At 44.1% G+C, this 16,259-nt stretch overlaps 1 protein-coding gene across 2 annotated transcripts in view; it reads right to left on the bottom strand.

Moving 5' to 3' along the window:
- Positions 1 to 16,259, bottom strand: part of abca3b (ATP-binding cassette, sub-family A (ABC1), member 3b) — a 67,781-nt gene that overhangs the window by 30,791 nt on the left and 20,731 nt on the right. For both annotated transcript variants that reach the window (XM_079521171.1, XM_079521170.1), the window contains exons 9-17: positions 12,154 to 12,327; positions 11,566 to 11,747; positions 9,291 to 9,437; positions 8,870 to 8,999; positions 6,869 to 7,023; positions 6,303 to 6,458; positions 4,348 to 4,558; positions 2,601 to 2,751; positions 716 to 814 (exon numbers count right to left, since the gene is read on the bottom strand). In XM_079521171.1, coding sequence (XP_079377297.1) covers positions 716 to 814; positions 2,601 to 2,751; positions 4,348 to 4,558; positions 6,303 to 6,458; positions 6,869 to 7,023; positions 8,870 to 8,999; positions 9,291 to 9,437; positions 11,566 to 11,747; positions 12,154 to 12,327 — 1,405 coding nt within the window. The remainder of the gene's footprint in view (positions 1 to 715; positions 815 to 2,600; positions 2,752 to 4,347; positions 4,559 to 6,302; positions 6,459 to 6,868; positions 7,024 to 8,869; positions 9,000 to 9,290; positions 9,438 to 11,565; positions 11,748 to 12,153; positions 12,328 to 16,259) is intronic.

The raw sequence follows: 16,259 nt of genomic DNA, 5'->3' as shown, positions 1-16,259 counted from the left end.
GGGTACTTATTTTGGGTCTCTAATCAATGAAGCCATCCAATTACCTTACTATTAGGACTCATTATCACACCGAAGATGAAAGGCTTCCTTTTCAGCAGCTCACAACGAGGAGCTACATGAAAACCAATAATAGAATATAAGGTACTGCCTTGAAAGAAAAACAGGGGGGGGAAAGGGAAGCACAGAGAACATGTGCTTTCATGTTCCAACCGCACCTCAAGCCCGTGGTAGGCTAATCTGGTGCATCTCAGAGGCAGGACAAGTAGCAAGAGGAAGTAAGGCACTGGAGCAACTCAGACAGTTTAAGCCCTTATTTTATACGTTCATGACCTGACGAAGATGTGACCGATACATCGGAACGTTGTCAATTTTTACTTGCACCCTGTGAATAAAATAAGGGCTTAAACTGTCTGAGTTGCTCCAGTGCCTTAATTGCTTCCTCTTGCAACATGTGCTTTTAATTCTAATTAATAATACGCTGAGCTCCAGTGTTTTTCCAGTATAGTTTGCCATGGCTATTATCTGTCTTATTATATGATAGACATTATCGGGATAGATGACTCTAGCCATCTAGTCCACCAGATGGTGGTGTGGCTCAACTATCAGCTATGCACGCCTCTCGGTTTCCCTGTTTACAGTACATCATGGAACATTCTTTTCTCTCTCTAGTCAAAGTACTTTCCTTTGACATGGCATCCATAATGTGCCAATATACCTGAGGAAGACTTCCTCCATGGTGGTTACTGAAGCTCCATAGCTGGCGATGCCCAGCTCCTCCCTGTTCATCTCCAGCTCAGCAAACAGCAATTCAAACCTGAGAACCAAACAACACAACACAGTCATTTTTTTTTAAAGAAAGGAAAAACAGACTGCGGAACGTATCCCACTGAGATTTTAAATGGATCGCTCAATAGTGCCTTCAGACACAGAGTGGAAAACTGTCAAAAACATTTGGGTTATAATAAATCAGGATAGAAAATATTTTACATCTCTGACATATTGGAAAATGCATGGGCTTAAATCAAACCATATTGACACAGCAATTAGTCTCAAATAAGACTGGCTGAAAGACACAACGGAAATAAAACAACGGTGAGATACACCATGCTGTGTTTATACGCGTGAGAGAAGTGTCCGGAAAAACAAAGTGAGGAAAAAAGAAAAAAATGAATGACCAACCAAGACCTCTACAGAGAGAGAAAGAAAGACGACGGAAACAGGAATAGAAGCATTGATTTCAGCACTGCGGTAACAGCAATGTACTGTGCACGATCTGTCTCCGGCCTCTCGCCAGGTTTAGCACATACTGGGCCACTGAGAGGTGTTAATGAGACACGCTCAAAATGGAACACTCGCTGTCCTCAGCTAGCGTGTCCTATCTGTCCACCTTTATTGTGCGTAGGTGATCTATTAATCCAGAATGGAGTGTAATGGCGTCATTAATTAATGTCATTGGACTGCAATGTCCGCCAATCCACAGACTGACTCGCCTCCTCTCCTTAACACTTGTTACCGGCTTTGTGTCTGCACTTATTGTTTGTTTATGATTTTGATAGATGGGATACACGGTAGTGCTCAAAGGAAGGAACAAGTAGGGAACAAGTACATACAATACAATAAAATACAAGTTACATTAACGAAAACCAGGCATCAACCGGTTATAGGCAGGTCCAGTTTTACAAACTGACTAATAACTTTTTGATAAAACTGAAGGCAGAACTGCAGACCTCACTTTTCAATGTCTGAAATCACCTAAAGGGATTAAGTGCTCCACTTTAACATCTTTCTGGAGCTGATTCTAGGACAACGGAGCGTAAAGAGATGCTAGTTTGGTTATTTATATACAGTAGAGGTTTGGGACAGTTACTGCCCTCTCAAAAGACCCAGTCCTCCAGCCCCTCTCTCAAAAGACCCAGTCCTCCAGCCCCTCTCTCCAAAGACCCAGTCCTCCAGCCCCTCTCTCCAAAGACCCAGTCCTCCAGCCCCTCTCTCAAAAGACCCAGTCCTCCAGCCCCTCTCTCAAAAGACCCAGTCCTCCAGCCCCTCTCTCAAAAGACCCAGTCCTCCAGCCCCTCTCTCAAAAGACCCAGTCCTCCAGCCCCTCTCTCCAAAGACCCAGTCCTCCAGCCCCTCTCTCCAAAGACCCAGTCCTCCAGCCCCTCTCTCCAAAGACCCAGTCCTCCAGCCCCTCTCTCCAAAGACCCAGTCCTCCAGCCCCTCTCTCCAAAGACCCAGTCCTCCAGCCCCTCTCTCCAAAGACCCAGTCCTCCAGCCCCTCTCTCAAAAGACCTGCTCATCCAGAGACAACCAGACAACCGAGTAGGCCTGCCTCCGTGGGGTTCGTATCAATCTTCTTATTATCTTGTTACTTTTTCTTTGATAGTTTTCTTTGTATAGATTATTATTTTGATAGTATTATTGTTTAGACTGATGCCTGTGAGGTATAAACAAAGTTTACCGAGGCACTACACTGCCTCTCTGCATTTGATGCGATGTGATTACCTCACTCTGGATCGACTGGATGCGAGCATCTGCCAAACTGTAATGATATTGTGAGTCCGTGCATGCAAGATACAGTTGCAGACTGGGCAGAGTCTCACCTGTGGGTGCTCTCCTTGGGCAGAATGTAGGAGAGCTCTGCCCCGGCACTGCTCTCCAGCGTGGCGTTAGGAACGTACATGCGGACCAGGCGGGTGATCTCAGACACGTTGCAAAGAGCATCCTTCACAATGACCATGTGGTACCCAGCACCTGGTGGGTGGATTTGAAAGGAATTACAGCGTGTTCATATTTTCCACATCTTTCGACAATTACACACCGGAGGACTGTCTTTGTCACACCACTCGTGTGTGTGTGTATGTGTATGTGTGTGTGTGTGTGTGTGTGTGTGTGTGTGTGTGTGTGTGTGTGTGTGTGTGTGTGTGTGTGTGTGTGTGACGTGTGTGTGGGACGTGTGTGTGTGTTGCGTTGTGTGTCCCAGTCCCATCCAAGGAAGCTCTGAGAAGGAAGTGAAGTGGTCACGTGACTGGGCTGCGCCATGACACTTTCATGGACACTTTCATGGGAGCCAAACTACCCAGAAGTTTGGCAGAATGCACTGGAGTCAATGAGAGCTCAGTGACCAGCTCATGAACAAACATTATTTATGAACAATTGAGACCTTTTGTAAAGTAATCACTTCTGGAAAATAACAGAAGACATGTAACACATTATTGTCTGCTGTGTTGCTATTCGATGTGTACACTGTGTCATTTTTTATAGAGGTATGGTATCTAAAGAGCACAAAGTACCTTTCTGAACGCACCAAGTATCGCGAGACTTCCCACCGTTTCCTGTCTGGCAGCCAAATCTCGCGATACTTCGGAGCCAGAAACGATACCTGCTGCTGTTTAGATCCTCAGATAAAATTATATACTGTGCACTCTGTGCACATCAAAAAGTAAGTGATTAGAAAACAACCTGTGTGTCTTCTGTTATTTTCCAGAAGTGATTACTTTACAAAAGGTCTCAATTGTTCATGAATAATGTTTGTTATGAGCTGGTCCAGCTGGCTCCATTCACTGCCATGTATTCATTGCACTTCCGGTGTGAGTTCGGCTCCCATGAAAGTGTCCATGAAAGTGTAATGGCGCAGCCCAGTCACGTGACCACTTCCCTTCCTTCTCAGAGCTTCCTTGGTCCCATCCTCCTACAAACCTTCAGGCCAAAACAAACCTTCAGCCGATCGTTAGCAGACAACAGCAGCAGTAACAGTGTCAAGGGTCTTCAGTGATCCCTTAATATACATTCCAATTCCCTGAAATGAAGCTCTCTCACACAGAACCACTGTTTCTGGCCTACCATCATTATGGTGTAAGCCAAGGCTTTAAGTACCATTGAGTGCTTTGGTGACAACAATCAATAAAGGTATATCCATCTATCTAAACTACGAGCCTGTGTCAACCATACTTTTCTCTCTTCTATCCCAGTGGTTCTCAAAGTGAGGTCGGGGGACCCCAGGGGTCCTTGAAGGGGTTTGAGGTAGTCCCGAGCAAAATTATTTAACAAAGCATCAAAATCAGTTTAACCCCATTTTATACTCAAAAAAGCCAATCTACAATCTCAATTTGTTTTAGTTTGTAGATCTGCCATTTTTTTTATTCCCTGGCACAAATTATTTTCAGCTGGGGGTCTGCAGCAAAATACATTATGAATTTGAGCGACCGTACAGGAAAACATTTGAGAACCACTGCTCAATCGTACTGTATACTACCAAAACCAATACGAAATGGCAAAGAATTCATCTTAAATGTCCCTCTTCTCTTTCCGTCTGCCAGACTTCATTCCACTCTCCATCGGTGTGCTCACCGTATTTGTTCTTGAGGAAGAGTGGCGAGCCGCAGCACTGCAGCTCTCCCCCCGCCATGATGGCGATGCGGTCTCCCAGCAGGTCGGCCTCGTCCATGAAGTGCGTGGTGAGTACGATGGTGCGGCCGCGCTTCTCCCCCTGCAGCAGGTCCCAGGTGGCGCGCCGCGCTGACGGGTCCATGCCCGACGTAGGCTCATCCAGCATCACCACCTGGACATTGGATATGTGTGTGAGAGAGAGAGAGAGAGAGAGCGACAGAGACAGACAGACAGACAGACAGACAGACAGACAGACAGACAGACAGACAGACAGACAGACAGACAGACAGACAGACAGACAGACAGACAGACAGACAGACAGACAGACAGACAGACAGACAGACAGACAGACAGACAGACACATGGAATAAGACAACTCTTGTTAGAACATTTACACACAGATGGACTTTTTACTCTGACTGTTATAAAAATGTATCGTTGCTGTCAGGCAGAAACCTTTTATATCCATATTCTAACTTCTTGTGTTTTTTGTGAATGAATGCCCTACTTGATCATACTACCACGTCACACAAAACATTGAATGTAGCAGATCTGTGGGCTTAGTTGAAACGCCATTCGAGCTTGTTGATCCACTACTTTTGACGTTTTTGAATTTGAAACCTGAAAAGTAACAGTTTTGGACATATGAGGTTTCCACCCGACAGAGACGATATACAGATACCAATGTGTTTTAACCAAGGGGCCAGTGAGGCTATTCAACGTTGAAGGTCTGGGTCCTAGTGGTAGGAGGAGGGACTACAGGCGGACCCGTGGATTCATGACCGGGAAACCCCGTGCAGCTGGGCTTTAACATTGAGCGCTCGGTTGCATATGTCATCCAAAGTTGAGGTCCGGAGGAGGGAATTCCGGCAGTCTTCCGGGTGCTTCAAAACGCCACTGAGCAACTTCCACTGACATGAATAGCTGGGGGGGCGGAGCTTCGCGCCAGTTCAGTCTCTATTATATATATACTCTATGGTTTTAACCTTGGAGTCTCCAGTGAGGGCGATGCCAATAGACATCTACACTAATACCAATGTGTTTTAACCTTGGAGTCTCCAGTGAGGGCGATGCCAATAGACATCTACACTAATACCAATGTGTTTTAACCTTGGAGTCTCCAGTGAGGGCGATGCCAATAGACATCTACACTAATACCAATGTGTTTTAACCTTGGAGTCTCCAGTGAGGGCGATGCCAATAGACATCTACACTAATACCAATGTGTTTTAACCTTGGAGCCTCCAGTGAGGGCGATGCCAATAGACATCTACACTAATACCAATGTGTTTTAACCTTGGAGTCTCCAGTGAGGGCGATGCCAATAGACATCTACACTAATACCAATGTGTTTTAACCTTGGAGTCTCCAGTGAGGGCGATGCCAATAGACATCTACACTAATACCAATGTGTTTTAACCTTGGAGTCTCCAGTGAGGGCGATGCCAATAGACATCTACACTAATACCAATGTGTTTTAACCTTGGAGTCTCCAGTGAGGGCGATGCCAATAGACATCTACACTAATACCAATGTGTTTTAACCTTGGAGTCTCCTGTGAGGGCGATGCCAATAGACATCTACACTAATACCAATGTGTTTTAACCTTGGAGCCTCCAGTGAGGGCGATGCCAATAGACATCTACACTAATACCAATGTGTTTTAACCTTGGAGTCTCCAGTGGGGGCGATGCCAATAGACATCTACACTAATACCAATGTGTTTTAACCTTGGAGTCTCCTGTGAGGGCGATGCCAATAGACATCTACACTAATACCAATGTGTTTTAACCTTGGAGCCTCCAGTGAGGGCGATGCCAATAGACATCTACACTAATACCAATGTGTTTTAACCTTGGAGTCTCCAGTGGGGGCGATGCCAATAGACATCTACACTAATACCAATGTGTTTTAACCTTGGAGTCTCCAGTGAGGGCGATGCCAATAGACAGCTTTCTCTTCATGCCACCAGAGAGGGTCTTGGAGCGGGAGTGGCGTTTGTCCTCCAGGTTTAGGATGCAGATGATGCGGTCCACTTCAGCCGGGATCTGGTCTTTGGGGAAGCCTTTCAGCTGCACAAAGGAAGAGCGGAAGAGAGGGAGAAGTAACCAGATTAAGTAGAATAAACTAATGGCTTTTGTCAAAATTAACCCATGAGAAGTTAGGGGTGGAAATCGCTAGGCTACAATTCGATTAATTCTGATTAATTGGGCTACAATCCGATTATGATTTGATTACCGATGCATCGCAATGCCAATACATGATTTATTTACCCCTCACTGTGTGACTAATAAACAAAGTGCTTTCTAATAATGAAAACACATGAATTGTGTGTGTGTGTGTGTGTGTGTGTGTGTGTGTGTGTGTGTGTGTGTGTGTGTGTGTGTGTGTGTGCGTGCGTGCATGCGTGCGTGCGTGCGCGTGCGCGTGTGCATACGTGCGTGCGTGCGTGCATGCGTGCATGCATGTATGCAAGGTGTACCTGTGCATAAAAGAGCAGATGCTCCCTGACTGTCAGGTTATCAAACAGCACATCGTGTTGAGGACAGAGGCCCAGGCTGCGGCGGATCAGAGCCATATCCTGACAGATGTCGTAACCGTTGATATAGGCCCGTCCACTGGTGGGCGGGAACAGGCCTGGGCAACGAGGACACACACATCACGGTAAAGACATTACAGCATCCGGCCGGTGTTACATTTCCACACCGCTTATGCCTGAGCAGTTGTGCAAAGTCAGTAAACTGCAGCTGCTCCTGTACTACTGCATTATGGTTCTCAAATGAATGCTTTTGCACCCCCACTTTCTGACAAAAAATGGCAGGAATGTATATAGATAGTGAGCTAGTTTGAACTGAAAATAGATACATTTTCCATTGCATGTATTAGTCCACTTTTGAACACTTTGGTCATGTGTACACTTAATTTTGCACATCGCCTTAATAGTAATTTAACCCACCTTGACATACCCATAAAGAAACTTCATGAATAGCAGAAATGTCTCCTCTCCCTCTCTCTCTCTAGCACACACGCACACACACTCAAGGACTAGTATGTACAGAATTCAGTATTTAAGTCCGACGTCATTTTGTAGTGCTACGTTACGTCCGGGTCCAAGTGGCACCAGCTCCTGTCCGCATCTCATTGTAAATAGAATATCTAAACACGTGAATCTTTTTACAATGACGTTATTTTTCAGAAAGGAAGCCATTGAGGGTTAAAATGGGTCTTAATGCTTCCAACTCGAGTAGAATTATTAATGTTTTGTGTCCATGACAAAGAAAATATATGATGTTGTAGAGACAATAAAGACTATTACTGTATTATCATTATTATTGAAGGTGGTAACAGTCCATTTGCTCAGTACAATATTTCGGGGGCATATTTATAATGTGTGCAGGCTTGAGTATGTTGAATCTTGTTTGCAATTAATGAGGATTTAGTTGACACAATGAAATAAAATGGCAATAGTATCCAGTGTAGGGCAGACGGCCTGTCACAGCCAGATTTGGGAGAGCAGCAGCTTTGTTGTTGCGAGGAAAGCGGTAAAATGAGACTTTCGTGGTTGTTTTCATCTCAGATTTAGTCCGACGGAGTGTCACAGTATAACTCTAGTCTATGGGGACACAAAAGCGACACAAAAGTAGGACCCGGAAGTATCTCTGGAGGGGGCGCTCACGTCACGGCTAAAATACTGAATAGTATAGTCAAATGCACAATGCTTAATCCTATCCTATTTAAATTATCTAGTATCTAGTCTCACTCTCATCCAAAAGCTGGAAACAGTTGAAATTGTAATCAAAATGAACTCTAGCAAACAAAAATTATGAAACAAACCAGCTTGTAGGTCTGCTATTTTTGAAAAATCGAAGAACGACTGACATAGAAACATAGCTTTTTCAGAAAACTGTCAGGATGTAGAAGAATGGGTTAAGACAATCTATTCTAAACGATTCTGAAACGATGTTGTCCTGTACCTGTCCATGTTGTACTTATTCCTGTAAGCGACACGCACTGACTGCACTGAGGGGGAATTAACTGGGTCACTCAGGTGTTGGATCATGAGTTGATCAGTCACGCACAGTGGAGCAGTTAACTTTAACTACTATTGTTTTCCAAAGTGGTCTACCACCAGCACCCATTTTTTCTTTTGTTCTCAAAGGCATGGGCTCAACGGGCCTGTTTTGACACCCTTGCTCTAGGTGTAGAACATTGCAGCAACAGGTGTTAAAGCAATTTAAATATTTTTCGCTTCCCGTCTCCTGCCCCTTCTCCCCACACATACACACACCCACACACACACACACACACACACACACACACACACACACACACACACACACACACACACACACACACACACACACACACACACACACACACACACACACACACACACACACACACACACACACACACACACACACACACACACACACACACACTTCTAAATGTGTATTCATGCATAAGTGTTTAAGATGGTCACCTGTCAGCATGGACAGTGTGGTGGTCTTTCCGGCCCCGTTGTGTCCCAGCAACACGGTGATCTGTCCCTCGAACATGTTCACCGTCAGGTCCCGCACAGCCTGCCGCGTCTTGTTGCCCAACGTGAATTCCTGACAGGCAGCCAAAATCGAAAAAGGAATTTACAAACATTTCTTAGCCTGAGGCCAGATTAACCTTGCTGCTTATTTACCCACAAAAGGTAATCTCTAAAAGAGAAAACACCAGCACGCGCAGACTCTTGTTTTAAGGCACACTTTTTTAATTATTCCTACCTGATACCCACCTCAAACTTCCCTTGGTATATTTGATGGTAGAATTCTCCATCCGTGCCCTTGATAATGGGATTAAAATCAACAGGCCGTGCTGAGCCTGTGGGCCTCAGTGGTCATTCCGCCGCTCACCTTGGCCAGATGTTTGATCTTGACCCCGGAGACCAGTCCGGCTGGCTCCTCCTCGATGAACTCGCCCTTCAGAGCTTTCTCTGCGTCCTCCTCTTCCTCCTTCTCGTTGACCAGAGCCATGCGGGGGCTGCTGCACCAGTAGGAGGGCTGGGGATGGACACATAGAGATGGTGGGATAGGGATTCAACCATTCACACAGACAAACACCGTTGGCAGAGGAAACCATGCAAGGCACCAACCTGCACATTTGGAGGATTGACCCGTAGACTAATGTTCTACAGGTCAAATTTACAAAGAACGTTGCCAAATATCCTTCACATGGCGAACAAAGTTCAAAAGGGCAAAGCTCACAGCAAACGGTACTGTGAATGTCAGTGAGTGTGCACAATCGACAACCTTTATTGAATAAGAGTGTGAAACATTAATATTAACGACCCGCTGGTCAGTAAACTAAGATTGTAGTTAACTGTGAGGACTGGTGTGTGCACTGCACACAGTCTGCATCACTCAAAGTGGAAGTAAGGTTTGTGTCTACTACATGCCCGATCTATGAGTATAGGGGTCATTGAGTGTTTCACAATTGAATTAACTGCCAATTATTCATCTTCCAAAGACAGATTGTGTGATCTAAAACGACACATCAGTGACCAGGCATAAAGGCCAACTTCTATGGAATAACACATGCATTGTACATTGGTTACATCCTCTTGTGGAGACAAATTACAGGATGCAACCAACGATACTAGGAACACATTAATGCCTCCAACAACAAAGCCATATGTATATAATTGCCCTTTTCTTCTTAGGAACATTGAGGAAATGGCCTGTCAGAGGAAGAATGGCGGGGGGGAAAATATAGAAGGTCACAGACCATTGCTAGCATCAAAGACGTTGCTAGCATTGTGCCGGTAATGATCGACACAGCTGGGGACACCCTGCTATACAAGAATCCCGCCTGATAAAACTCTCTGGAACTGTTCTGCCATCTAAAAAAACCCTTGGATTCAATGTTATTACACAAGCTCTTGTTAATAATCTTCATTGGTTTAATATTTATAAAACCCACAGACATTCTTAACCACGTGATGTCTGAAGTAATTCTGGGGTAGAAAGAAAGAAAGCTGCTTGCACACTGCTGGGCTCCAGTTAAAACAATGATTTATTGCTCACATTGAGTGCCCGAGTGACACTTTGACCTACACACTCTTCATCAGACAGCTACAGAGTGTGTGGCTCAGAACATCACTTGGGCAGTCAGGGTGCAATAAATCATTTTTAAACTGAAGCTCAAACGGGCGAGCTGTTTTTCCGCTCTTTTCTTTGTTTTTTCTTAGGCTCAGCACCTGCCGTATTTGTAATGGATGTGTTTCTTCTTACTATGTAAGGAGAAGCTACATTTCAAACTTTTTAACAAATATTTAAAAAATATATATTCTTGGTACCTTTACACAACACTGTCTCACAATTAGTATCAAATAGGGCATTGATTTATGAAGAAAACATTAAAAAGAAAATATATATATTGAGATATCTGCCCAACAGCAACAATAAGAAACTGTGACCAGACAAGCTCTGATTAGAGAGGTCACTTGCTACTCTGGGAATAAGTTGGACATTTGCGTTTATAAGAATCTTTTTTCTCAGTTGGACAATTAAAGGTTCCTCACACCAAACAAACACAATGGCTATACAGCGAAGTACACCTCTGCTCATTCCACGCCCAGTCTCTGGAAGTTCCGGCAGTGCCAGGAAATGGGTCTTGCATGTTTATTTATGAGTGCATATACAATACAGTATGCGAGCGAAAGCGCTTCCTTTTTGTGAGCGTGTTGCCTAGTTTTAACGATAAGCCTCGCTTGTCTTGGCTGGAGAGACTTGACCTTCCTGTCTCTCCAGCCAGCTGAGCGCAAAGACTTCCTCTGACCAACAAACGAGTCACCACAACCTTATGTGTCACCCTGTCTGAGACACTTTCACTACACTCTCACAAAGGCCTAATAACAAACACAGCGCTAACAAGACAGCCTTCCCCTGAACATTTGCCCTGCAAAGAGAAAGAGAGTCATAAGAAATGCACCATATCCTTCATGCCCAATTTAACCCATTAAGAACTGGAACGCATCTGTGCCACTTTAGCTTTAAAAAATTATAATAATTGGGAAAACACGCAAACGTGTTGAACTCGTAGCTTCAATGAGTGCAAAAGACTGTGAGTGTGCAGAGGGTGCGTCATCAAGTCATGCATGTGTCCGCCTCTCCGGGCGTCAACGCGTACCAGGATGAAGAAGTAGTATGGCAGAGGCACTCCGTACTCCCCGGGGAAGACGGCCTCCACGTACCACGCCACCAGCCCGTACAGCAGGGCGTCCAAGAGCAGCAGAGCCATGACCTGAGCCAGGGAGAAGTCATCGTCCACCGTCACCGAGTCGAACAGGTTGGACCACTGGATCCCCGTTCCTACAGGAGGGCAGGACAGGAAATGTATATCTATGCTGTATAGAACCAATATTAAAGTGTATAACTGTTTCTGTCTTTCACGCTATCTCCTCCTGTTCTCCTCCTCACCCAGCAGGCAACCTAACCACCCAGCAGGGGCCACTATAGTGTAGCAACAAAGACCCTCGGTCAACCTTCCCACTCGCAAAAGAAATGCCAGTTGCGTTTGTCAGAACACCCCAGATAATCTGGAGCTACCGCTGCCAGGAACTGAATCCATATTTCTGCCTTGTGTTTTGCCTCTATATATTACCCAGACAACGCTCATGTGGCATTTCTAATCAATTCCTTGCATCGATCTTCAACACACATCTATGACCAAATCCACTTTGATGATAGCATCAGGTCTATTATGTGTTCACCTTACCTTTGCCTTCAAACATTCCTATAAGCTGGGCACCCATAGCCATGGCTACGTTGGAAATAAGGCAGGCAGACGTCTTCTGGGTATGGCTCAGAAGGTCATAGCGTGGCCACAGGAACAAGTAAGGCAGGTAGCTCAGGAAGTAGATGAAGCCACCTGCAGCTGCTGCCACATTGGCTAGAGAAAAAAAAACATATGATTGGAGACGGTGAGACAAACATCATGGAGACAGGGAGCTGCTTTATCACAAAGGTTATGCAAGTTCACAGTTAAAAATAAATCAATGCAAAGAATGGAATACAAAGAAGGTTGCAATATTGTTATTCTTATAAAAGAAACCTCTTAATAAGACATAAAAAATAAGCACTACCCTTCCACATCATGCTTACATGCCAGCCACTCATAGGGAAAATACTACAAGGGCCTCAGGTGCCCTCCAGTACAGTGTGTGCTTTCCTTCTTTTCTTTTTTTTTTAAAGAAAAAAAATCAGCGGCCGACATTTATGAAGATAACCTTGTATCTATAAGATAAGAACATTTCTCTTGGTTTCAATTAAATGTTATAAATCTTCTTGCTAACATAAAATGTACACACTGTAGCAACAAAGTAAAGCGCAGCTCTATTCATTGTATTTCTTTGTCAGTGTATGAGAGGTAGCAAGCCTGTGCCCCACATGTATATGGTTTGATTTAATTACATTATCATGAATTTTAGAAGAAAAAAGATAGAGACAAAATTGTTAATTGCAATTAAAAACAACAAAAACATTGTGTAACTCATTATTGACTCTTTTAGAGAGTAATGTCTGACAAAACGTAATAAATGTCCAGAAAATCTAATGTCTAGGCATCGGTTTTGTGTTGTGAAAACATCAAATGACTTTCTCCTATATGTCATTTGAAGTACATCAATGCAGTCAAATCAAAAGAATGCAGTGTATTAATCCACAATAAACCAAAGGAAAAGGGACAAAGGAGAGAGAGGAGAAAGGCGGAAGACAGACGAGAGTTGTGCAAGAAGACAACATGTCTTGTGACTTAAAGGGTTATTTTGACTTGCATTTTGGAAGAAAATTACAACATTTCATGGCAATGTGTCATTCCGTGCCTGAATGGTGCACATTATTGACTAAGTACAGTTATTTATTCCTAAATAGATCGAGGGTGGGCGGGTGAGGGGAGACTGTCTTTGTATGAAATAATAAACTGGCGTCCGGCCAAGTGACAAGACTTGTGTTTTGACATAGCTTGACAGAAATATAGCCCGTCCTTGTCACAAGACATGAGGGAAATAAGCCCCTCTTTCTGTCCTTCCCTTTACTCTCATGTCTTAAATAAGGCAACATCTCAGGCAACAAATTCCATAAGCTTTAGTCAGTCAGGGGATTTAATATTTTTGAGTATGGCCTGCAAGTTTACTCAAATAGTATTAATCAATTAAGTCTATACAAGACTGAAGACTAGAGAGTCTAGTATAAGAAATGAGGTCTGAGGAAGGGCTGCGGCCCGAAACGTTACCTGATTAAAAGTAAAGAATTGGTGTGCCGATTTTTTCATTTCTTATATGACTTCATTTTGATCCAGCACTGTGTCCTTTTTGACTGTTTGTTCAGCCTCCTCTACCACTAGAGAGTCTAGTATACCCATGAATACAATCTTTAGGAATGACAGTGGCTTGTGACTCAAATATTTATGACATGTGTACAGTATAGTTTTGGTACCTGACCTATTTTTCTGACACAGACCTATATCTGTCACCGGCAACAAAACATGAATCATTCATAAAAGGCCAACCCAGGGCAAGACCATAAAAGGGAGAAAGCAAGAGAAGACAGCAAGTGCATATCTCCACCTCTCTAGATTTTCCTCTACCTGCTCATTGCTCTCACTACAGATCACACTGTCAACTGCAAACATCATGGTCCATGGGGATTCCTGCCTAACCTCATCTGTCAGTCTGTCCATCACCATGGCGAACAAGAAGGGGCTCAGTGCTGATCCTTGATGCAGACCCACTTACACCTTGTACTCCTCTCCTCTGTCACACCATAGTACCTCACCACTGTCTAACATACTTCTCCGTCACTCCAGGCTTCCTCATACAATACCACAGTTCCTCTCTCGGCACCCTATCATATGCTTTCTCCAGATCTACAAAGACACAATGCAGCTCCCTCTGGCCTTCTTTGAACTTCCCTGTCAACATCCTCAAAGCAAATATTGCATCTGTAGTACTCTTCCTTGGCATGAAACCATACTTCTGCTCAGAAATGCTCACCTCTGCCCCTTAGTCTAGCTTCCACTACTCTTTCACATAACTTCATTGTATGGCTCATCAGCTTTATTCCTCTGAAATTTCCACAACTCTGCACATCACCCTTGTTCTTAAAAATCGGCACCAGCACACTTCTCCTCCATTCCTCAGGAATCCTCTCATTCTCTAAGATCCTGTTGAACGACCTAGTCAAAAGGTCTACTGCCACCTCTCCTAGACACTTCCACACCTCTACGGGTATAGAGCGTCGCAGTCCCACCCCCTTTCATGACGACGCCAGGCCCAGGAAATGATTTCCAATGCATTTTTCCCATAGACATTTCAAAGGGTATTTATTTAAAGGCGGTTACGCCGCAGACAAAGCCAACTCGAGTCGTGACAACTCATGACAACAAACACAATATTTTGGACCAAACAAATAATTACAAAGAAGAAAAACAACAAAAAAAGTGTTGTAACCTGCCGTTTCTTTTTTCTTCTTTCTAATTATTTGTTCGGCCCAAAAAAATGTGTTTGTTGTCATGATTTGTCACGACAGGAGTTGGCTTTGTCCGCGGCGTAAACGTCTTTAAATAAATACTTTTTGAAATGTCTATGAGGAAAATGAACGGAGAATCATTTCCTGGGCCCTGGTAGGGGGCGGGACTGCGACGCTCTATATCATCAGGACCAACTGCCTTTCCACACTTCATTCTCTTCAATGCCTTCCTCACTTCGTCCTCACTCATCTTCACCCACTGCACACAAAATGTGGTAGAAACAGAGCTACACTTTCTAATCATCTGCCCAGTGCCCACTATACCAAGACATCTGAGACAGTGAGACACATACTTCCCACAGATTACACACACCCAAAGAGTGTTTGAAAACATGACCAATGACAGAAACCTCCTTTTGGGAGAAATAAAACAGAGCAACACAGCAGCAAAATGTGTGAACTGATAAAATAAGGTTAGCCAATATAATACAACCACCCTAAGCTGCTACCTTTAAACACATTTTAAATCAGAGGCTTTTTGTATACAATTTCAATAGTTTTGAAGAAAAGAAATCCCATTTGTCCAAAGTGACTGCAAAAGATTGGTGCTATTTTTTCCCCTTCACATAGCCCTGTTTACACAATGCTGTACCCCCACCAGCAGTATACTTTCCCCTTTTTTTTTTTTTTTTATTATATTTCGACACTTGCTTTGGCATGTAAATGTATGTTTTCTCATGAAAATAAAGCTCCTTTGAATTAATTCCCCAACCCAAAGCAGAGACATGGGGTCTCTGCTCTACATTTTAAAGTGTCTTGTGACAACTTGTTGTGATATGGCACTATAATACATTTGAATTGATGACAGATGGAGAGGAATGTTTGGCCTGAGTGCACTCAGCAACACAATATGAATGGGAGAAATTCAACCCCTCCGTGTAAACCAACAAAAGCATAGTGTCTGGCATATCTTTTCAGTGGATCAGCAGGTAGAGTGGCTGTCTTGTGCAAGACACTGTCTGAACCCCTAACTGCTTCCAGCAAGCATGTTGGTGTCTTGCATGGCTGTCTCTGCCACTGAATGTACACTACATATTATTATTGTCTCCACCAGGCCGAAGGCATGGGGAGAGAGTATGTTTTGCACTCCGTCCGTGTGTGTGTGTGTGTGTGTGTCCGTCCTTCCTTCCGTCCGTCTGTGTACAGCTAATCTCCGGCACCGTTAACCCGGCCGATGCCAAACTTTGCACACACACTCCCTGGATGCCAACGATGAACCTCTGCCCCACATTTTCCAGAACGGCCAGTTATAGCGCCACCATGAGGCAGCTTTTCACATTTTTTACCTACAACTGC

This window comes from Electrona antarctica (assembly GCF_951216825.1).
Source record: "Electrona antarctica genome assembly, chromosome: 14".
NCBI classification, from domain to species: domain Eukaryota; kingdom Metazoa; phylum Chordata; class Actinopteri; order Myctophiformes; family Myctophidae; genus Electrona; species Electrona antarctica.
Note: the sequence above shows the minus strand (reverse complement) of the source record. Positions and strands in the feature narration are given on the sequence as shown.